At 36.9% G+C, this 22,257-nt stretch overlaps 1 protein-coding gene across 3 annotated transcripts in view; it reads right to left on the bottom strand.

Moving 5' to 3' along the window:
- Positions 1-1,651: 1,651 nt before the first annotated feature.
- The window catches only part of LOC138715363 (tudor domain-containing protein 5-like), a 148,401-nt gene continuing 127,795 nt past the window's right edge, over positions 1,652-22,257 (bottom strand). For 2 of the 3 annotated variants that reach the window (XM_069848199.1, XM_069848200.1), the window contains exons 7-8: positions 13,825-13,897; positions 1,654-6,972 (exon numbers count right to left, since the gene is read on the bottom strand). Coding sequence is in view for 1 of the 3 variants with exons in the window: in XM_069848202.1 (XP_069704303.1) it covers positions 13,847-13,897 (51 nt within the window). In the remaining 2 variants the exon portion in view is untranslated. Of the gene's footprint in view, positions 6,973-13,824; positions 13,898-22,257 lie in introns of all 3 variants that reach the window. The other variant, XM_069848202.1, reaches the window with a different exon arrangement.

The following is a 22,257-nucleotide window of genomic DNA, read 5'->3' as shown; positions in this document are numbered from 1 at the left end:
TCATAAACTATAATACATACTTATGAAGTTTTGAAGAAGTGTTATACAACACAAAAATAGGTAATGTCATAAAATCACGTGTTAATAGATATTTACTTTTAACTGGAACACAAACTATTCAACTTTCGAATTGATAAGCAACACCGACAAGAATAAAATAGAAAATTTCTCAATATCATTGTCGGAATCAGATTCCAAACTTTTAATATGGGCTTCACTATTTAATTCAGTTCTATTTCTTTAAAGAAACTTCCTCCTGTAGATTTTCGGATGTCTGATGCATTCATGCAAGAGGAGACATATTTGACTTCCATTGGAATACCAACTTGCTTTTTGAACAAAGTATATAGCAATGCAATCTGCATGGCATATTATTAAGGGGAGTTGGTCAGTATCGCATGCAAAATAATGGTAAAAATAGCCTATCTTCTAGCAGTCATAAATATAATAGTCTACTATTTATCAGTGGTCTTTCATTTTTGTTAGCTATGTGTGTATACATATTAAGCTTTAAAATGAAAAAGAATGGTGAGTCTAGAATAAATCTGTATCCTTAAATTAATTTTTTTAATTAAGCACAATTTTTTTTATAAATTCACTACATGTCTGTGATTAGGTACACTCTATTCACTTATTATAATAAATATAGAATTGAAAATTTGACCACTTACTGCTAATAGATACTAAAACATACCCTACTAAAATTATTCATATATCTGTAATATTATGGGCATAGGGCTTATAGTAATCATCACCGTCAATAAATTTTAAAAAATTGAAGATTAGTATAAGCTCTATGCCAATAATATTACAGATATTTTAATAATTTTAGTAGGGTATGTTTTAGTATCTGTTAGCAGTAAGTGGCCAAAATTTTAATTCAATGTGTGCTATGATAAGTGAATAGAGTGTACCTAATCACAGGTATGTAGTGAATTTATATAAAACATATGTTTAAATTCAAAAATTAATTTAAGGGTAAGATTTACACTAGACTAACCATTCTTTTTCATTTTAAAGTTTAATGTGTATACATATATCACGAAAAAAATGAAATAGCTGTGATAAATAGTATTACATTTATGACTGCTTGAAGATAAGCTATTTTTACCATTACTTTGCATGCGATAACGTCCAATTCCCCTTAATCTCCTTTTCTTACCAGTGGAACCTTCAAGCCCTCTGCTATGTGTACCAATCAACAATACTTTTTTCGCACAGTTTTGACTGAACACATTTTATCAACAGTAATCTCACTTGAGGTTTTGATTTATCTAGAGAAAATCTAAACTCGAGTGGGATTTAATTGACTATTACACGATTAGAAGAAACTATATAAAGATTAGAAGTAACGAAGTACTCCAATATAATAAAATATTAATTCACTTACGAAAATACAAAACTGTCTTCAAATTTGTGCCATCTCAACATTATAAATATTACGCTAGTAGATGGCAGTACTGTGTTATTATTAGCTGTTTTCTTGGTATCAGTTGTGCCAACTATGGAATCTTCATTGAACTCTTTGGAAGGTTACTGGTCAAGAAAGCTTTGTTGATTCAGTTTCATTTTCATTAAAACAGTTGCATTCCATTTCAATTATCCAGATCCCAGTAATCAATGTCACTTGATAGATGATTTTCAATAAATCTTAGTATTAAACAATCTCTGATACGTGACTATTCATAATATCATATAGCAGAAGCTATAACATAATCTAAATAGTATAAACAAGTGTTAGAAAAGTTTTAATTAGGGATGATGAAATAAACAAGAAACGTTTTAATTAATGATGATGAAATAAAAAATAAACATGAATAATTTTAAAAGAAACAATTATTGAAAGTATAATTTTCACATTTGAATGTTTTAGTGGTTGGTGGTTCAGTTGATGTTATATCGGACGTGTGTGTAAAAAAAGTGAACTCGTTGATGTACAGTTTCCCTGAAAAAGGATGAGACGATTGAATATTCCTAAGTCTCAGATGTAAGACACTGCGCATGATAGGAGACCAGAGCACTGATACACAAGATAACGAATATTGAGTTACTTAAATTCAGGCTATTTGGTTTGTTACTAGCATCGTTCCGAAATTCACTTCAAAAACTGCAAAAAATATGATAATATTACGTAAATGAAAGATAAAAATATACATAAATCGTGTAGTTAAATCGACAACGGACCTTCATGACTAGATCGACACTCCACACAGAAAGGAAAGCTTTCATGTCGTTTCAATAGCTCAGACGGTGAGACTTCTGCGTGTTGTGTAGAAGAGTGCGAGTTCGATTCTTAGTCTACATAACGATTTTTTTTGTCTAAATAACGTTGAAATAGCTAAGTAACGTTGAAATAGAGTTTTACAAAGTCCTGAGATTAAGTGTTAATGATCGCAAACAATACAAAATTACAAGTTATAATATTATAAACGTTAATCTAATGAATGCATTTATACACACACATATACAATGTAAATGCATATATATTAAAAACTAACAATTAAAATGAAATTAAAAAAATATATATAATAATAGACAAACTTTTACAAAGTTTAGAGTCCTTAGGCTATGTCATTTGTTGAGTAATTATTACAATATTTTATTAATAGCTTTCCCATATGTGTAAGAAATGCACTCGCACAAAACAATTTTTGTTAAAAGTATGGCTTTGGATTATTTCATTCTCACACCTTCAGTTAATTTTAACTATTTTATCTACGTGTTTGCAATAGTGTTTAATTTAGTATGCATTCAATTTTATTTATGTTATGATTGAATGGAAAAGCACTGTTGCAGTTACTGACTAATTACATATATTAATACTAATTATTAAATGCATCTGTTAAGTAACCAACTGCAGTATCTTTTGCAAAATCTTGAATGTTTAAGTTGTCAATAATATTTCTGTACTATATACTATAATACGTTAAAAGAATTTGCAATAGATTTGGGATCCTCTACTTTATAATCACTGGTTTTAATGAAAAAATATTTTCTTTCTTAGGATATCTACAAGTTTAAATTTAATAATATTCCGAATAGGTTTAATTGCATTATCTGAATTTTGTACTTTTCTATTCAAATATATTCTATTTCCCTCTTTCATAATTTTTGATAAATTACACTGTACTCCTTGCAGTATTTAAGAACATGAGGATCATTACATTGCAACTCATTACATATAGATTCTTCTTTTTAATACATGAGATTTTGAAGTCCTTGCGTTATCTACATGTTTTTACTTTTGAATTTTTTCACAACATTGAGTGGAGAACATACACTGAAGTAATTATGAAATTAAGTGAAAAATGCAATACATTAACTCTTAATATCAGTAGTACCAGTATCATATACGTTTTTCCAAGATTCATTTTGTAGACATAAATGTAAATAATCACTAGATACAGCATTTACGATCCTTTCATAGTTTTTAAATTAATATTTTGAAATTGTTCAGTGACATTGGAAACATTTAGGATTTGTTTATCATGTTCAGACAAGCTATTGATTATAGGTTCTGTCGAATAGGAATTCAGTCTAATTCTGTGTACGAAACATTTATCAATGGCTGTGCTACTTCAGCTTAAATTTAATTTGATTAGTTTCGCAACAATTGGACTTCCTGTTATATCCTGTTATTTAGATATTTAATTTAGGGTTGATTTATTAACTCTTACTATGCAAAATGCCTCTTATTTCAATAATTCTATATCACGTTAAATAGTCATTGTCTACACTAAAGTATTATCGTCAGCCCTCATTTCTCATCGTAATGGCGAACCGACGTGACATGAGACAGTGAGTTATAGCTCTAGTTGAGGCTGGATATGGGGCTAGATCTGCTGGCCATTTGATTGGTGTTCCTGGAAGTACAGCCGCGAGGTGGGTTATCGTTACCAAAATTTAGGGGAGGTCGAAAATCGCCCTATTCCTGGGCGTCCGCGGATTTCTTCATTGGAAGAGGATGTTCTCTTATTTGAGACAGTTCGACAGGACCCCTTTCTGATTGCTAACGAAATAAGAGCAGTATCTAACTTTCCCGGCTCTTCACAGACTATGATCAGCAGGTTGAGGAACCGCGGTATTAGGAGCTGGAGGGCTGCGCAAATGGAAATATTGGGGGAAGTACAAGCTGTCGACCGTCTTGCCTTTGCTACCAATTGAGTGGATTTCGATTGGAGAAATGTAATTTTCTCCGACGAAACAACCATCTCGAGTGATTACGAAGGTCCTGTCCATGTCTATCGTGAGGATGGTCTCCGACATGACCAGCGCTATGTGCACCGACGTGAAAGATCGGGTCGCTTTAGCATATCGTGTTGGGGGTGGATGTCTTACAATGGACCTGGTGTTATAGAACGCATCTATGGCCGGTTTAATGCGGGAACTTACAAGCACATTCTGGAAAATATATTCCTTCCCTCCGCCCAAGAACGTTTTCCCGAAGGAACATTGCTCTTCCAGCAGGATAACCATCCCGTGCCCTATGCTGCAAGCATTCAAAGATGGTTTCAAAGGGGACCCGAGATCGAAATCATTAATTGGCCTCCGAAGTCACCTGATTTGAATGTCATCGAAAATTTATGGGCGGAATTGAAAAAGAGAAGGATAGCTCCTATGCCCACCAAAGCCCTCGAAATCGAGACGAATTGTGGGATCAAGTTGTTGACACCTGGGAAGATCTCGCCGGGGATCAGAACTTATTCCACAATCTCGTGACATCCATGCCGGATCGACTTAGAGCTGTACTAGAAGCTGATGGCATGTGGACAAGATTTTAAGTTAACAGGTCTCTTTTTGTTTCTTATGATTTTTGTTTGAGGAAGAATACTTTTAACTTCCAAGTAAGTTTTATTTTTTTTGACGAGGTTCGGCCAACTTGTAAAACCCAGAAATTGGGCATAAATTATTCCATATTTTTCGACAAATTAGACAGTCGAGGAACTCTGAACATATTAATTACACCTCAATAAAAAAAAAGTTTTACCCGGGATCGAACACGAGACGTTTCGGTTATACAGTGGAACCAACACGCTACTATATGAGCTACCAAGACAAGACAGTGACAGCAGCAGTCCAGAATGTAGATCCCTTAGCAGACATTTGCCATTCGGTACAGTGAAGCAATGATATTTTGTGACTCGAGCTATGTTGTGAAATCCAGGCCTTAAATGGCAGTCTTCTTCGTGATCCTTATTCTGGTCCTTGTCCTTGTTGTGGTCCTTGTAACAATTCTTGTACTATTTATCATGGTATGTATTGTTACGTCGATATCGAGTGAACTGCACTGTAGAACTTTAACTTCCGACGAGCAAGAATCGTCTCATTCTTTTTAAGGATAACTGTACATGGTGTATCCCTCAAATTATTCAGGATTTCCGAATGGTGCTCTTCATTTATTTGTAAACAGGGTTTCAGGGAAGATGCATAGCTATGACCAGTGATCTTTATTAATTCTTGTTCTTGAATGCCAATGCGAGTCATATTTGAAAGTGCTGTGCATCGACTGGAGTGGTTTGTAATTTTCTGTTTTTTGACGTTCAGACCAGTCCAGTTTGAAATGTTGGCAAACAAAGAAACAAATGCTAGGGTAGTGATAAAAATAAACAAATGCTAGGGATGCGATAAAATTAAACAAATGCTAGGGACGCGATAAAATTGTGCGATAAGCAGCCATGATTGGTTGAAAGACGTCCTTTCGTACCGTTTTATTGGTCAGAAGTAGTGTGACGTAGTAATCTGCACATTATTATTCTGTCAAATGGTATGCACTGTCCTGAAAAATTTGACTTGAGCAGCTGTGATATGATTCATTCCACCAAAAACTTTCTTCTGTCATTGCATTTCTGATACCTGAATCCCATATCCATTATATTCATTATTCAGACCGAGTCCTTCCATCATCGTTTTCTCTGCAGCTGGATATTTACTGTCTCATACCTTTAAAATATCTTGCGCCCCAATACATTTTTGTCGAAATCATCTAAATTGGAGACATATTTTCTCTCATTTTGCTTAATTGCCGGGATAAGAATTTGACAATACCGGAATATTCATCACTCTTATCCACTTCACCTGCAATCTGCTACACAGTCCGAATACTGATACTACAGGCTGCTGTTCTTCTGGACACTTGGCAATGTTGATCACTGGTAGACCAGTTTCTGCCACATGGCACACAAGCCTCCTCGTTTGACTTTTCAGGACTTCTCTCTTGAAATTTCCTTCAGCCACCATTAAACTATTACTGCATAACACTAACAGTATGATACTGTCATAACTTAACACAAAACTAACTATAATATAATAGGAAAATAGAAAAACAATAGAATAAACCGCTGCACGAGTGAACTTTCCAGTGGAAGAATAGAAGTTGGACTGAATATGATTGGTTCTTATGGAGCACGTGACTACTTTGTTGCTATGGCATACTCACAGTCGCATGCATTCTTATGTGGCAAGGATAATAGTAGAGTTTAATAAATATAATAAAGGGAAAAACGGAAATAATTTAAGTGTATTTACTATCTTAAAAAATACATGGGTTTAATGAAAACTATATATATTTTACTATGTTTTTGTTTATTATAAAAATATAACACTACTGCTATCAATTTATTGAAGAATGAAGAACAAGATACTCAAATCAAATACAAACAGGGAGTATGAATTAAAAATCAACTCTTCTTACATACATATGAGATTATGTCAGTTCAATTTTAAATTATTCAAACGAATTCTGCACATTATTTCCTTAAACAATATTTCCTCTCAGTGCTAATTAATATTAACAACCCGAAACTCTAAACAGCATAACATTCTAAACATAATATGCAACTAAAAACTCACGCTTATATCATTCGCTTCACTTGCCACTATGTTCCTGTGGTATTAATTTTTCTCACACATATTCTCTCATTTGCTATCAAGTACAAAATTAGTCTTGCTTCCTGAGAAAAATTTTCAGTTTACCTGGAACAGAGAAAAACACAGACATTATTGGAGTAAAAATAATTGATTCAGGAAACACCAGTGGCGGCTCGTGATTTGAAAATATGGTGGTGCACAATGGATATCCAAGAGAAGTTAAACATACTTCAAAGTTTAAAACCGTGTATACCTGAGGGCGTATACATATAAAGCTAATTTATATCCAATTAATAAGTAAAATTACTAAATACAAGCATACCTATTTATACAGAAAGTCCAAAAGTGGAACGGTTGTGGGCGGAACTCTCTATATTGCAATTTACCCTCATGAAAAACATTTGAGTATAGAATCGTCATCAGAATGCTACCAAGTACCAAGTGCAACGTTTTCGCTCATAAAATTCAAATGCAGCTTTCGTAGACTGTCGGGAGTTAGCAGCACTTATTGTCAGAACGATAACTCTTAGAACTTTAAAGAAAAATACAAGCTCCTTTATGTATTGTGCCATTTGTGTGCATGTAGATTGAGAGAGTAATATGCGAAATATGCGACTGTTCGTTGCACAAGCCGAATGAATACATTTTTCATGCTCATTACTTCGGACAAATGTCTAGTTGAAACAGATACTTTCCCAGTGAATTTAGTTTCTTCTGCACTGACGTTGATGTCCATGCCAGGGAGTGCGACAAACCGTTCTCAATGAGGAAAGCAATAGACCACGCCTCTAACCCCCCTGTCCCCGCATTAGCCGAACATCTCTATAAACTACCTTTCCTAGGTTTTCAACATCTTTGCAAACCAAGAGGCTCGGAGGCTCCTGCAGACATACAAAACAAGATGCCAGCTGCAGACAGTCATGAATTAAAATTGTAAAATAAAATTACATTTTTAATAGTAACAAAGCCGGAAGATTAGGAACATTACTGGGGAGTGTACAAACCTGCAACCCCTTTGAGAAGCCACCACTGGAAAACACTAAACACGAATATACTAGAAAATTACAAAACATCAATTAATCAGTTGTTGGTTGTCCAGCATTGTTCTTCGGAGTTCCTTTATCGGGAATCAGGAATGGAGAGCCATTTATGTTTGTCAAGTTCAGGTTATTTGATAATTCAAGGAAGTGTGAACAGTTCCAAGTTTTCACTATAATCAATGTCTATGTTTTGGGGATCATTTTTCAAATAATTTTTTCATGTACAAGTTTCAGTTTTTGTTATAAGTGTAGGAATAGCTTTTACAAACAAGATTAAATAGGAATTGCTTCATAAAGAAAGGGCATCAGTCACATTTTTTTCGAAATTGAATTAACATTGAATTTCTCATCTTGAATGTTCAACGCATCGTTTTATCAAGAAAGGAAGTCAGTTCAACGTTTCCTTCATTGTTATATTGTGATTGGAATGTGAGCATTTTGTAAAGGAAGGGCATCGGTTCGGACATCTCCCACAACTTAGCTAAAGTGGACTGATGCCCTTTCTTTATGAAGCAATTCGGTTCGGACATCTCCCACAACTTAGCTAAAGTGGACTGATGCCCTTTCTTTATGAAGCAATTCATATATGGGGTGTGTACACATGTGAAATATTGATTGTAATTTTACAGTTTTAGTTTCACCTGCCACCTGCTCAAACGCACCCGATGGCTGCTTTTACTGCCTGCTCATAAGACCATTTTAACAATGCTTTCACTGAAATAGTGTATATCCAAATTCCAATGGTAGGTGCAGCACCAACCAGCTCATCTGTATGTGTGCTTCAAACTATAAAAAAAACGTTGTTCTACCTACTTTGTGTCAGTGTGACATAATGAAGTGGGTTACAAATAATAATCATCAGAAACTTGTGTTAGAAATCTTGTGAATAAATTCGTGAAACCTCGACTTAGTAATGTAGAAAGTTCTACACAAAAAAAGTTGTCCAGTTTTCTTGTTTGAAGAAACCCCTTTTTTGGAAAGTACTGAAGCTGTAATTTTCTGGGGCACTCATTCATTTTTTTTTATTGAACTGCTTAGTTGGAAGAGTCCCTAACTGAAAAGTTCATACATTTATTTGTAAATCACCAAAAACTGGCAGCACATGAACAGATCATGGTCTCCTGCAGTTTTTTTTAAAACAAAAATATTTAATTAACCTTACAAGTCCCATAAAATGTCCTCCTAGTAGTTAATTTGCAAGTTTAGTTTGAAAACTGTTCTTAATTCTGCCACATACGAGTTTTATAACTGACCAGCTCATTGGCTTTCATATTTTAAATTTTGTTTATGCACGTCTAGTTGTATTTCCTTTTGTTTCAAGAGCAAGAAATATAATGGATTAACGATGCTATTAGAGTTGCAAAACAAAGTAATATTTTAATTACACAATACAAATTTAAAGCATAAGACCTATGTCCACAAGCGACTTCAAAGGCTGTTAGGAGCTACCATCTAGTGCAGACCAGGACAGGATACAGCACTGTGACATCACCTCTCTCCGCTCTGCCGTCTCGCATTCGACATCTGTGCAGGGTCTGTGAAATGTGGTCAGCAGTTTGCAGGGAGGGTGGAGAGGGTATTTGGCGTGCAGGTAGCCGTGATATAGGCGATAAATAAAAGTGATCTGCGTTCATAACACAGTTTAATGCCTGGATATCCCAATGGTAATGTTAACTCAATTGCACATCTTGTGTACTGATTATAAATAATTCAATTTCTGCTCTATTATGCGAAAATCAATCTGTAGCAAAGACAGTCTCATATGCTGGACACTTTCCTGTATCTAATAGTCACGTAGTATTTCATTTCAGTTAATTTGGCGAAACAAATATATACTAAAATAATACAAGTTTTTATTATGCACGTTCATTTGTACGTCAAGATATTCTTTATTTACAATGACTGCAATCACACAACGTGTTTAAAAATAATTAGAAATAATGAAACCTTTGCTGTATTTTATGAAAAAATACATACAAACTACATTTTCTTTTCTCTGTAATTTGGAAGATGGCACAGAATGATTAATTATGTTGACATTTTTTCTGCATTTTTTGTTTCTTTTTTCTTTAACTAATTTATCAATATTGGAACACAATGTCTGGGCAATATATAATTAAGACTGTATGTTAGGTTGTGATCTGACAAGATACTTCTTGATTTAGATTTAGCAAGTTTCATAACAGAAAAAATTGTTCGCATACAACCATACGAACCAAACATACATAATACCTGTGCAGCAAATGCATACAATCACGGGAATTTGGCTTGGTAGAAATTCCTGTTAAAGTCAACCAAGTCCTTGTGTTTATATTTGTCCTTCAACAAATCGTCACATTGTAAATTTAACAGTTCCAATTGGTACCTGCTAGGAACATCTTTGACATCTGGGGAATAAGGGGTTGCAAAGAGCTGAAATATAGTAGAAACGGTTCTACATCTTGAAACTTCGACTCAACTGGCGAAGAAGATCTTGTAGAATTTGAGCATATTCTTATGAAAGACTAATGTCCGGATCACGCACTTGCGATAATTTTGAAAAATGCACAGTTTCCAGCTAGCAGTTGATTTATCCATAGAGCCAATGACAATTCCAACGCTTCAACTTTATAATATATATCTGTTATGATGAGATCCTTGCCCTGAAGTAAGGTATTTAAATCATTTAACTGATCTATTAAATCCGCATGGAAAGCCAAGTCACAAATTCAGGTTTTTTCTTGCAACTCGGGGACAGGCTGATTTAGACTAGTCATGGATAATGCTATTTCTTCTCTTAACTCAAAGAAACGCCGTTTATGTAGGCAACTTTGCATTACGATGCTCTCACCTGACATCACATGAAATGAGGGATGTGCTCTTCCTCCACGAACGTCACACAGTCTGAAACTGTCTTCCGCTGATCTAGTGGCAATTTTTTCCTATTCATGTTATGTTTGACCACTGAATAAGCAGGCAGTATAAGCAGCCATCGGATGCTGTGTGTTGTGATTCAGTCATGGAGCAGTACAGGATGAGACAGCAGTCCCCTGATATCTTCTGCTCGTCCTGTACTGCTCAATGACTGAATCACAATCATGTGAAAGCCGACTTCGTAGAACTGATTATAAACAGAAGACACACGATATCAGGGGACTGCAGAAGTCGCCCTCAGCCCATCTTGTTGCGTACCGTGAAGCGGGAGATTTTAAATCGAATCGATCTTCAAACTTATTTTGCATCGAAATTATACATTTCCGGACATGGGTTCCCAAACAAAACTTTATCTATTTAGTCCCCTCTACAACCCCTAGAAGTTTGTAATAGGAATTATGAAACACCCTATATATATATATATATATATAGTGTGTGTGTGTGTGTGTGTGTGTGTGTGTGTGTGTGTGTGTGTGTGTGTGTGTGTGTGTGTGTGTGTGTGTGTGTGTGTGTGTGTGTGTGTGTGTGTGTGTGTGTGTGTGTGTGTGTGTGTGTGTGTGTGTGTGTGTGTGTGTGTGTGTGTGTGTGTGTGTGTGTGTGTGTGTGTGTGTGTGTGTGTGTGTGTGTGTGTGTGTGTGTGTGTGTGTGTGTGTGTGTGTGTGTGTGTGTGTGTGTGTGTGTGTGTGTGTGTGTGTGTGTGTGTGTGTGTGTGTGTGTGTGTGTGTGTGTGTGTGTGTGTGTGTGTGTGTGTGTGTGTGTGTGTGTGTGTGTGTGTGTGTGTGTGTGTGTGTGTGTGTGTGTGTGTGTGTGTGTGTGTGTGTGTGTGTGTGTGTGTGTGTGTGTGTGTGTGTGTGTGTGTGTGTGTGTGTGTGTGTGTGTGTGTGTGTGTGTGTGTGTGTGTGTGTGTGTGTGTGTGTGTGTGTGTGTGTGTGTGTGTGTGTGTGTGTGTGTGTGTGTGTGTGTGTGTGTGTGTGTGTGTGTGTGTGTGTGTGTGTGTGTGTGTGTGTGTGTGTGTGTGTGTGTGTGTGTGTGTGTGTGTGTGTGTGTGTGTGTGTGTGTGTGTGTGTGTGTGTGTGTGTGTGTGTGTGTGTGTGTGTGTGTGTGTGTGTGTGTGTGTGTGTGTGTGTGTGTGTGTGTGTGTGTGTGTGTGTGTGTGTGTGTGTGTGTGTGTGTGTGTGTGTGTGTGTGTGTGTGTGTGTGTGTGTGTGTGTGTGTGTGTGTGTGTGTGTGTGTGTGTGTGTGTGTGTGTGTGTGTGTGTGTGTGTGTGTGTGTGTGTGTGTGTGTGTGTGTGTGTGTGTGTGTGTGTGTGTGTGTGTGTGTGTGTGTGTGTGTGTGTGTGTGTGTGTGTGTGTGTGTGTGTGTGTGTGTGTGTGTGTGTGTGTGTGTGTGTGTGTGTGTGTGTGTGTGTGTGTGTGTGTGTGTGTGTGTGTGTGTGTGTGTGTGTGTGTGTGTGTGTGTGTGTGTGTGTGTGTGTGTGTGTGTGTGTGTGTGTGTGTGTGTGTGTGTGTGTGTGTGTGTGTGTGTGTGTGTGTGTGTGTGTGTGTGTGTGTGTGTGTGTGTGTGTGTGTGTGTGTGTGTGTGTGTGTGTGTGTGTGTGTGTGTGTGTGTGTGTGTGTGTGTGTGTGTGTGTGTGTGTGTGTGTGTGTGTGTGTGTGTGTGTGTGTGTGTGTGTGTGTGTGTGTGTGTGTGTGTGTGTGTGTGTGTGTGTGTGTGTGTGTGTGTGTGTGTGTGTGTGTGTGTGTGTGTGTGTGTGTGTGTGTGTGTGTGTGTGTGTGTGTGTGTGTGTGTGTGTGTGTGTGTGTGTGTGTGTGTGTGTGTGTGTGTGTGTGTGTGTGTGTGTGTGTGTGTGTGTGTGTGTGTGTGTGTGTGTGTGTGTGTGTGTGTGTGTGTGTGTGTGTGTGTGTGTGTGTGTGTGTGTGTGTGTGTGTGTGTGTGTGTGTGTGTGTGTGTGTGTGTGTGTGTGTGTGTGTGTGTGTGTGTGTGTGTGTGTGTGTGTGTGTGTGTGTGTGTGTGTGTGTGTGTGTGTGTGTGTGTGTGTGTGTGTGTGTGTGTGTGTGTGTGTGTGTGTGTGTGTGTGTGTGTGTGTGTGTGTGTGTGTGTGTGTGTGTGTGTGTGTGTGTGTGTGTGTGTGTGTGTGTGTGTGTGTGTGTGTGTGTGTGTGTGTGTGTGTGTGTGTGTGTGTGTGTGTGTGTGTGTGTGTGTGTGTGTGTGTGTGTGTGTGTGTGTGTGTGTGTGTGTGTGTGTGTGTGTGTGTGTGTGTGTGTGTGTGTGTGTGTGTGTGTGTGTGTGTGTGTGTGTGTGTGTGTGTGTGTGTGTGTGTGTGTGTGTGTGTGTGTGTGTGTGTGTGTGTGTGTGTGTGTGTGTGTGTGTGTGTGTGTGTGTGTGTGTGTGTGTGTGTGTGTGTGTGTGTGTGTGTGTGTGTGTGTGTGTGTGTGTGTGTGTGTGTGTGTGTGTGTGTGTGTGTGTGTGTGTGTGTGTGTGTGTGTGTGTGTGTGTGTGTGTGTGTGTGTGTGTGTGTGTGTGTGTGTGTGTGTGTGTGTGTGTGTGTGTACATTTTATCTTTCTACACTCAAGGAAGGTAGAAAGTTAAAATATATACATATATACATGCACAAGGGTAGGCAAATCCCGGGCACCAGGTCACCCTATGGCACCAAAAACCTTGTAGGTGGCACCTGAGTTTTCTGAGTTCAAATTCTTTCGAGACTTCAATTTCTTCTATCTCACTAATATATAATGTTAACAAAAGCAGTCTTAAGAAGTTCGATTGTGTAATGTGTTCTATTAATTAATTATAACATTGTTTAATATATTTTGGTAAATGTATCCTTATCTTAGCTCGAATGGTTTAAAATGTGATGATGGCTCCTGAAGAAAAAGGGGCTAGCACCTGAAAATTGTGTTTTGTCTATCCTCCTCTATGTGTGTGTGTGCGCGCGTGCGTATGTGGACGTGTATGTAGAGTTCAATATTGAATGATTATATAACTCTTGTCATACTTACTTGGCCGAGGCTCCACACCTCACTAATTGCCTGTCCAATATTCATCTAATGGATTAAACTTCTCGATCTCCTCCTAAAAAAGTTACATATAATGGTAAAGATCTTTATCAAAATACTACTAATTAGTAATCTATGACACAGAAAATATAATAAAACCCCTTTTCAACAAATCTCTATGGAACTAATTATTTTTCCTTAAATGTTATTTTTCTTAAAAGGGAGTTTTCACTTAATGTAAGCAAGGAAGCGCTAAAAGCAGAAATTGAAACATCCTTAGACCATTTAACTATTTTATATTTACAGTTTCTTCATACCCATTAAATGAATTAATTAATCAAATGCTCAGAACATTGGAGTTCTCCATTTGTTTTCTGATATGTCAGTAAATATGAGGGGGGGATCAAAAAGTAATACACAACAACTTTGTGTGGCAATGTATTTAATAGGTAAGCAAAACGAAATAATCAGAAAAAAGCTACAGGTTTTACCTATTTTTCAACATAGGAACCAAGTCTCTGAACACATTTCCCCCATCGTGACACCAGATTCAGTACATCCTGTTCATAAAACTTCCTTTTCTGGGCGTATGACCACTTGTACATGATTGATTTCACTTCTTCATCCGAACCAAAGCATTAGCCACCTAGGACTTTTTTCATTGGGCCAAAGAGGCGAAACTCAGACAGTGTGAGGTCTGGACTGTAGGGTGGATGACTGCCACCTTAATGCCTCTGGCATTGGGTGGAGTTGCAGCGGTCATTGGTTGGCCGGAACGTGCTTTGTCAGTAAGATTTACTTGGACCTCTTCGAAGAATCTGCACCACCTGGAGATGTTGCTATGGTCCAGACAATCAGCATCATACACCTTCAACATTTCCCTGAGGATTTCACTTGAGCTTTTTTGTTTTGCTCAGAAAAAACGGACTACACTTCACTGTTCTTCACAAGTAGACGATGCTAGCATACATTCCATCTTCACTCAGTAGTTACCGCTCGTTCCGCCAGGGTGACACCTACTCAAGCCATTGCTGTCTGTAGTGCAAGATTCAAACTAACTAGGCTAACTGCCAACTTTGAACATCCTAACCAAAATAATATATTATAAAGAAATTGTTGTGCGTTACTTTCCAATCCTCCCTAGTATATGTGATGTTATTGACACTTTTATTTGAAATGTTGTAGTTTAGTATCTGCTGCAAGTTCATAGCTGAATCTTCTTCTCTGCAGAGAATACATTCTGGTGACATATAAATTCCAATTCTAAAGGGATGCGCTGCCAAACAATCATATCCAATTACTAGTCTGAAGACGGCCCCTACTGTTCTTCTTGGAGAATTAGGAATCAAATTTATAGTTTTAAAAATTTGCAAAGAGATTTATTGTCACTATCATTATCATTTAATCACTGATTAGCTATTAAGTTATTTAAATTAATAAATAACGACTTCACTGTGTTAACATTTTAAATAATGATGTCATTGTATCCGAATGACTAGTTTCGATGTTATTTTCAGCATCTGTTGAATCCTAGTCCGTGGTTTCTGAATAATGCAAAATTTCAGAATGAAATCTTTTTTGGATTATGGTTCCTTTCCTTGTAAAAAAAAGTCTGCATTTTCAATTCCTTTCAATACACAAGAAGGTGTCCACTGTGAAGCAACTATTTTGTCTGTTTTTGTAGAAACATAATTTTGGTATAGATTTCTCTCACTCTGTTAATGAAACATTAGCCTGAATTGCATATTTTGAATCACAAAACATGCTACTTTGAAAAATGAATTTGTTCTGTAAATTAATTAATGTACACTGGTAAACATTAGCCTGAATTGCATATTTTGAATCACAAAACATGCTACTTTGAAAAATGAATTTGTTCTGTAAATTAATTAATGTACACTGGTATCAATAGCTTCTAATTCACAATCGTAGTGTGTAGTGTGTTTTCCTGCTGTAAGGTGAAGAAAAAAATATCACAATAAATATCCCCTCCAGCAATATTATTTTGCTGCAGAGATTCATGTGTGTAAATGTGTAACCACTATGATTTTGGATATCTATAGTTTCTAATGCTTGCAATTTCATTATTTCTGTATTCATATTCCTTTTTCTTTATATTTTACGACAGTTCAAGATTATATTCCAAATAAATGTATTCAAGTGAGGATCGTGGTGTTAACAATTTTTTTGGAATAGATGTAGTATTTTAATCCATTTGTTTTTTATTTTCATATAAAATAAGATCATTTTCTGTAATAATTTGCATGACTTTGTCCAGTGATTATTCTTTGATCTTGGACAGTTTCTAATTCTTGCAACCATGTTGCAGATGTAGTAAGTGCTTTGATTCCGTATAACAATGGAGGTTTAATAAATATATAATCTAATTCTGAATATATGAGGGGCAGTCAAATGAAAATGGGTAATCATCCGTATATCTCATGGCGGGTAAGTTGGTACCACTGCAATTTGATTGCTGAACTGACATCTGGTAGTGACTCGCGAAAGCACAGTTACAACCTCTGTTTACACACTAGTCGTTTGTTTATACTGCTGGAAGTGAGGTTAGAGATACGTGTGTTCGTCCAGCATCACTAATGGAGGCAGGTAAAGAAGAACAGCAAGATCTAGTGCGATTTTTTACTGCTAAAGGAGTAAGAGGACGAGAAATCCATCATCACATGTCTGCTGTTTATGGCCAACACAGCATGTCATGTTCGTGTGTACTGGAATGGCACAAGAGATTCCAAGAGGGATGCATGTCACTGCAAGACAATGGTCACCCAGGACAGGCTCATCGTGCCATTACTCCTGCTGTTATTGCTGAGGTGATGGTCTGATATTGGGAAATCGACAGATCACTGTGGAAGAACTTCGTTGTATGGTGGGAATAAGTCACGGTTCCATACATGTCATTGCTACGAAGCACCTGCATTATTGAAAATCTGCGTGCAATGGGTTCCACATCAGTTGACGGAGGAACAAAAAACAAACAGAATGGCTGCTTCACTGAGTTACTTGCAATGATACCACGAGGAACGAGGAAGAGTATGCATTTCTGTCCCGTATTGTCACTGGGGACAAATCATGCTACCGCTAATTTGAACCGGAGAGCAAACAGCAGAGTCAAGAATGAAAACACATGAATTCTCCTCCACAGAAAAAGTTCAAAGCAATACACACAAATCCCGGCAAAAATCATGTTGACATTCTTCTTCGATTCTAGGGGGTCTCTCTTGTTGAATTTCTCGAGCATGAGGTCAAAATCAATGTACAGTGTTATGAAGAAACTTTACAGAAACTAGCCATGCCATTAAGTCTAAATGCCCTGGAATGCTATTGAACAGCGTTATTCTTCATGATAATGCCCGCCCACATACTGCCAACTCCGTGAGAATACAATTCAAACATTTGGTTGGGAAATGCTTCAACACCCCCCCCCCCCCCCACTCCCCTACTGCCCAGATCACTTCCCATGCGATTTTCACATCTTTGGAGAGCTGAAGAAAGACATTCATGGATTTCTTTTTGCATTGGACGAAAACGTGTGTGACTGGGTAAAGAACTGGTTCAGTAGACAGCCCACAAGCTTTTTCAGTAATGGGATTGATCGTCTTGTCTCGCAGTGGGAAAAATGTATAAACAGTTTTGAAGATTACTTTTGAGGCAATAAAGGTTCTATTATACTTTTTGGCATCTGACTCATTTTCATTTGACTGCCCCTCATATACCCATTAAATTTGGTATTAGCAAACACATTAACAATAAACTTTCTCAAACACACAATATATTTTCACAACAATAATATTGTTTAAGTATTGTAATTAAATTTACAATTTGAACACACAACAACTTTCTACAAACTTACTTTCAATTCAGATATAAAATGTATACTACTGTATCTAATAAATATCGCATATACCAGTACTATTGCTAGTGCCACACTGGTATGATTATACCTTGTAAAAAAGATTGATTACAAACATTTAGAATAGGTGGGAATTTTTCTAAAACAAGTTATGTATTAGCAAATACATTCAAATGTATTCTTCTTAGAAGAATTTTCTTTAAAGGAGGAATCAATTACATTATCTTATGGTAGTTCTCCCAGGACTTTCGAAATCACTCCTTAAAAGGGGAATGTTAAAATGAGGTTTTACTGTATCAGTATAATGTTTACAGCTAAGGAAAATACCGAATACCTTTACACCAATATGATTACATTTTATGCAATATGATCTTGTATTTTTTTGAAGACATACAATTTTCATTATTTCATGACAGATTAATATTAAATTAGTGGAAGAGCCTATATTGTAAACAACTGAAACATTACAAAGGGCAATCTTCGGTCAAAGTAATTCTGTATTTTGTTCACGAAGAAAGAGTAAAATACAGACTTTTTTCTATTCCATTTCCGATTATTCTTCAATTACTGGAGTGGACATGATGTTTATAGTAAACTTCAAAGTAACAAATTTGTGTTACATATCAACAAGTGGTAGAAATATTACATGTGACTATGAAGACAATCCTTCGGTTTGCCAGAAAAAAAAGAAAGCCTATGCTGGTAACCAAGATTCTTGGTTTTCTTGAACAACGATTTTCCTGTATACAGACTATACAAAACTAGAAGGATATTGACAGTTCTCTCTCTCAGACATAGAAGAGGAACAACATTGTGAAGCTGTGCAGTGTGGCTGATTATGCAGCCTGCCTGTTGTGTTGAAACTGAGCAGCTGATATGAACTCGTAAATTCATAAATTTGTATCATGCAGTACTCTTTGACTGGACTAATATAAATAATAATAATAATCTTGTAGTGTAGGCTTTCACGGCCGGAGTCTATAGATCTAGATTCATTTTCCGGGCTGAGAGGCCGTGGTCTGTTGGTTGGTTTTCTACCAGACGTTTCGTCTGCAACTGCGGCAGACATCTTCAGTGGAGTGGTATCCGAGGTCGCAAAACTCTTCTCGGCATACCTGAGGAAACTGATCCTGTGGCCCATCATGGCCAATGAAAACTCTGATCAACAGGGCCAGGCGGGTAGCCGAGCCACAACACATCCAACAGGAGCTGAGCCATGTATCGACAGCACTCATGGCAAATGGCTACTCAAGGCCGGAGATAAAGAGAGCCATACGACCCAGAGTAACACCATCTATGTGGTCACAAGAATGAGCGACTAAGAAGGGCACGGTCTTCCTACCGTATTTAAAGAATGTGACAGACTGTATCAGCAGGGTACAGAAACGACATGAAGTGGAAACGACCTTCCTGCCGAGTAAGCAAATCCAGAGCATGCTGAGGTCATCCAAGGACAAACGAGATAAGCTGCTGTCCGCCGGAGTTTACAGGATTCCATGTTCGTGTGGGAAGGTCTACATCGGTACTACACAGCGGAGCGTCAGGACGAGACTGACAGAACACAATAGGAATTGCTGCCTAGGACATATCGACAAATCGGCAGTGGCAGCACATGCCTATCAAGAGGGCGATCACAATATACGATTTAAGGACATGGACATCTTGAGCACGACGACACACTTCTTCTCCCATCTACATAGAGAAGCGATCGAAATCTATAAACATGACAACTTTAATCGCAAGGAAGAAGGCGTAAAGGTAAACAAATGTTGGTACCCGGTCCTACATAGAACAGATAAGCCACTACAACAGAAGGACGGAACCCAGAACAGGAGCAGTGAACAAAGCGGCGCGGACTGCAGCGACAACAGGCCTCGGTCCGCTAGTTGCACTATAAATATGCCCGCACAACCAGCCACAGGATCAGTTGCCTCAGGTACGCCGAGAAGAGTTTTGCGACCTCAGATACCACTCCACTGAAGACGTCTGCCGCAGTTGCAGACAAAACATCTGGTAGAAAACCAACCATCAGACCACAGCCTCTCAGCCCGGAAAATGAATCTAGATCAATAATAATAATAATAATAATAATAATAATAATAATAATAATAATAATAATAATAATATTATAATAATAATAAATGAAGAATGAATGTGAATATGGTACATAATGTGCAAGTGATATATATATAATACAAACCGTAATCAGGATTTCATGCTAATAAATTTAAAACTCTTCGTGCACCACACATAATCAGCCAATAATGCTTCATGGAGAAGTGTTCCCTATTGTAATGAACATATGGCGCTGATGTCTGATATACTGCCACTGTCCACACAACTCTCACTATCACTAAGAGAAATGTTAATCTCTTTCACACAGTTTTCAATTAATCCCTCCATTTCCCATGCTTCTTTTATAACATGTTCCATGCGGTTCACTACTTTATTCAAGTCTTCTGAACTGACATTTTCCACATCATCTAGTAATAGTTTTTCCACTTCTTTCACTGTACAACGAACATTGCTCGTAGCAACATGTCTTTTAATTTGGCCCATATGATTTCAATACAATTGAAGTGACAATGGTATGGTGGCAACTGGCTAACATTATGACCGTATTTCTTCATCACTTCGTCCGCTACATACTTTGGACACTGTGGTTTGTGTTGTGCTGCTAAATGTAGGAGTTATGCTTTCTTCATGTGCTTGTTGACAGATATTTTGTGTGAGGCAAACCAATGGGTGATTCCTTTCTACTGGCCATAGTCATGGAATGATGTGGAACATTGTCCATTACTACTGCCAACGGTCTCTCTATGTACTTCAATAAGCACCTTTCGAACCATTCTTCGAATTTTATATGTTCATCTCCTCATGGTAGTCGACAGTTTTTGTTATCTAAAAACATGAAGGCAGTTTTCAACTAACCCTTTTGATGTTTCTGAATGCAGTACAATAATTCTCCCCTCCTTTCCAATAGGTACTGTCATCGTACTTTCCAGTGTGTCATCTGTCCCACCTTTACTTAGAGTGTGGCTGTCATTCAACTGTGTTTCATCCAGCCATACAACAGTAGAAAAATCCTTCTGCATCATGCCTCTCAAAAATTCACATCACCAGGTAACAATGTAAGTTCTCTCCAATAACACATGACCACTGCTTTTTTTACATTTAAAACATAAATTCTATATGACAGTGAGCAGGGAAGAAACACTGCCATGGAAGAGATCCACATCTCGTAGCAAAGTTCGCAGCTAGCTTTTTAAAATAAGATGCTCCTTCCATCAGTAATAAAAATATGTTGTCGTTCAAATGCCTAGACATTTGTCAACGAAGTCCTTAGTCCTCTTGCACTCCAGTATTTTTGAGGTATAGAATCTTCTTTTTGCAGGGTTCTATATTTTCCTAAACATTCTAAGTTCATGGGTTCATTAGAAATGTATAACAATATCTCTACTAATAATAAAATTATAACCAAAAATTTTCTGGTAATTATCGCTTTTGCAAAAATAATTTGTGTAAACGAGTATAATTAACTATTCTGAGACAGAAAATCGCATTTTTTTAATTTTCGTTTGTATATCTATGTATTTGTTACCTTTTCACTCAAAAAATGGCTGAACCGATTTCTATGAAAATTGGTATGTAAGGTAAGTTAGTTCCCACTTAGATTTTAGGCATAATGTTATTCAAAATACTCTCTTAAAATGGGGGTTATAAGTAGGCCTGAAGTAAATAAATTGATTATCTAGCTTATTATTGATTTTTAGGATGTTACATAACAAAAGTTGCTACAAAGATCTTACCGATAACTTTTGTTCTGTGCAAAATTTTGATACAATATATAACGAGATATATGAGTTTTAAAATAATAATGCTTTTTATGTCAGTACCACCTGTCAGACTAATATACGAGTAATAAAGATAAAACAAATGACTTTGTATTTATCTAAGGCGGCCTTGCACAACAATTGGAAAATATTAATTTAACAACCCTTTTTATACAGATCTCATTGTATTCTATGACATTCATGTGTTTATCCATGACCATAACGAAAAACATGCCTTTACTAAATACGTTTGCGTTTGTAAAATAGGCTTTTATTCAACATTACTTTATTCCACTAGTGAGATAAAGACTTTATCTCACAGTTTGAACTTTATCCCACAGTTCATTAGTATTTTCCTAGTACCTGGGCAACTATTACCCAAGAAGTTAATATATTAGTTACTAGATGTCACTACCTCTACTTCTTTATTACCATTTTTTAAATATACATACACTCAATCTCCTTCTCTTTTCTCTATCTACTACGTCGTAATTTGTGCACTGCATTCATATCTAATACGTTTTTTTTTTTAATTTGTAATAATTTACCTTCTGGGAGGTGAGGAGACTTGAACCTACGAAGTTGCGTTTATAGAATTTTATAACAACACGCGTTAGTCAACTAAGCTAAACAGACATGATGATTAATTACGTTTTAATATTCCTCTTAAGTTTACAGAAGTAAAATGTGACATTATTTTAATCACATTAGTCCCGTGAACACTTCTAAATAATC

This window comes from Periplaneta americana, chromosome 15 (assembly GCF_040183065.1).
Source record: "Periplaneta americana isolate PAMFEO1 chromosome 15, P.americana_PAMFEO1_priV1, whole genome shotgun sequence".
Lineage (NCBI taxonomy): Eukaryota > Metazoa > Arthropoda > Insecta > Blattodea > Blattidae > Periplaneta > Periplaneta americana.
Note: the sequence above shows the minus strand (reverse complement) of the source record. Positions and strands in the feature narration are given on the sequence as shown.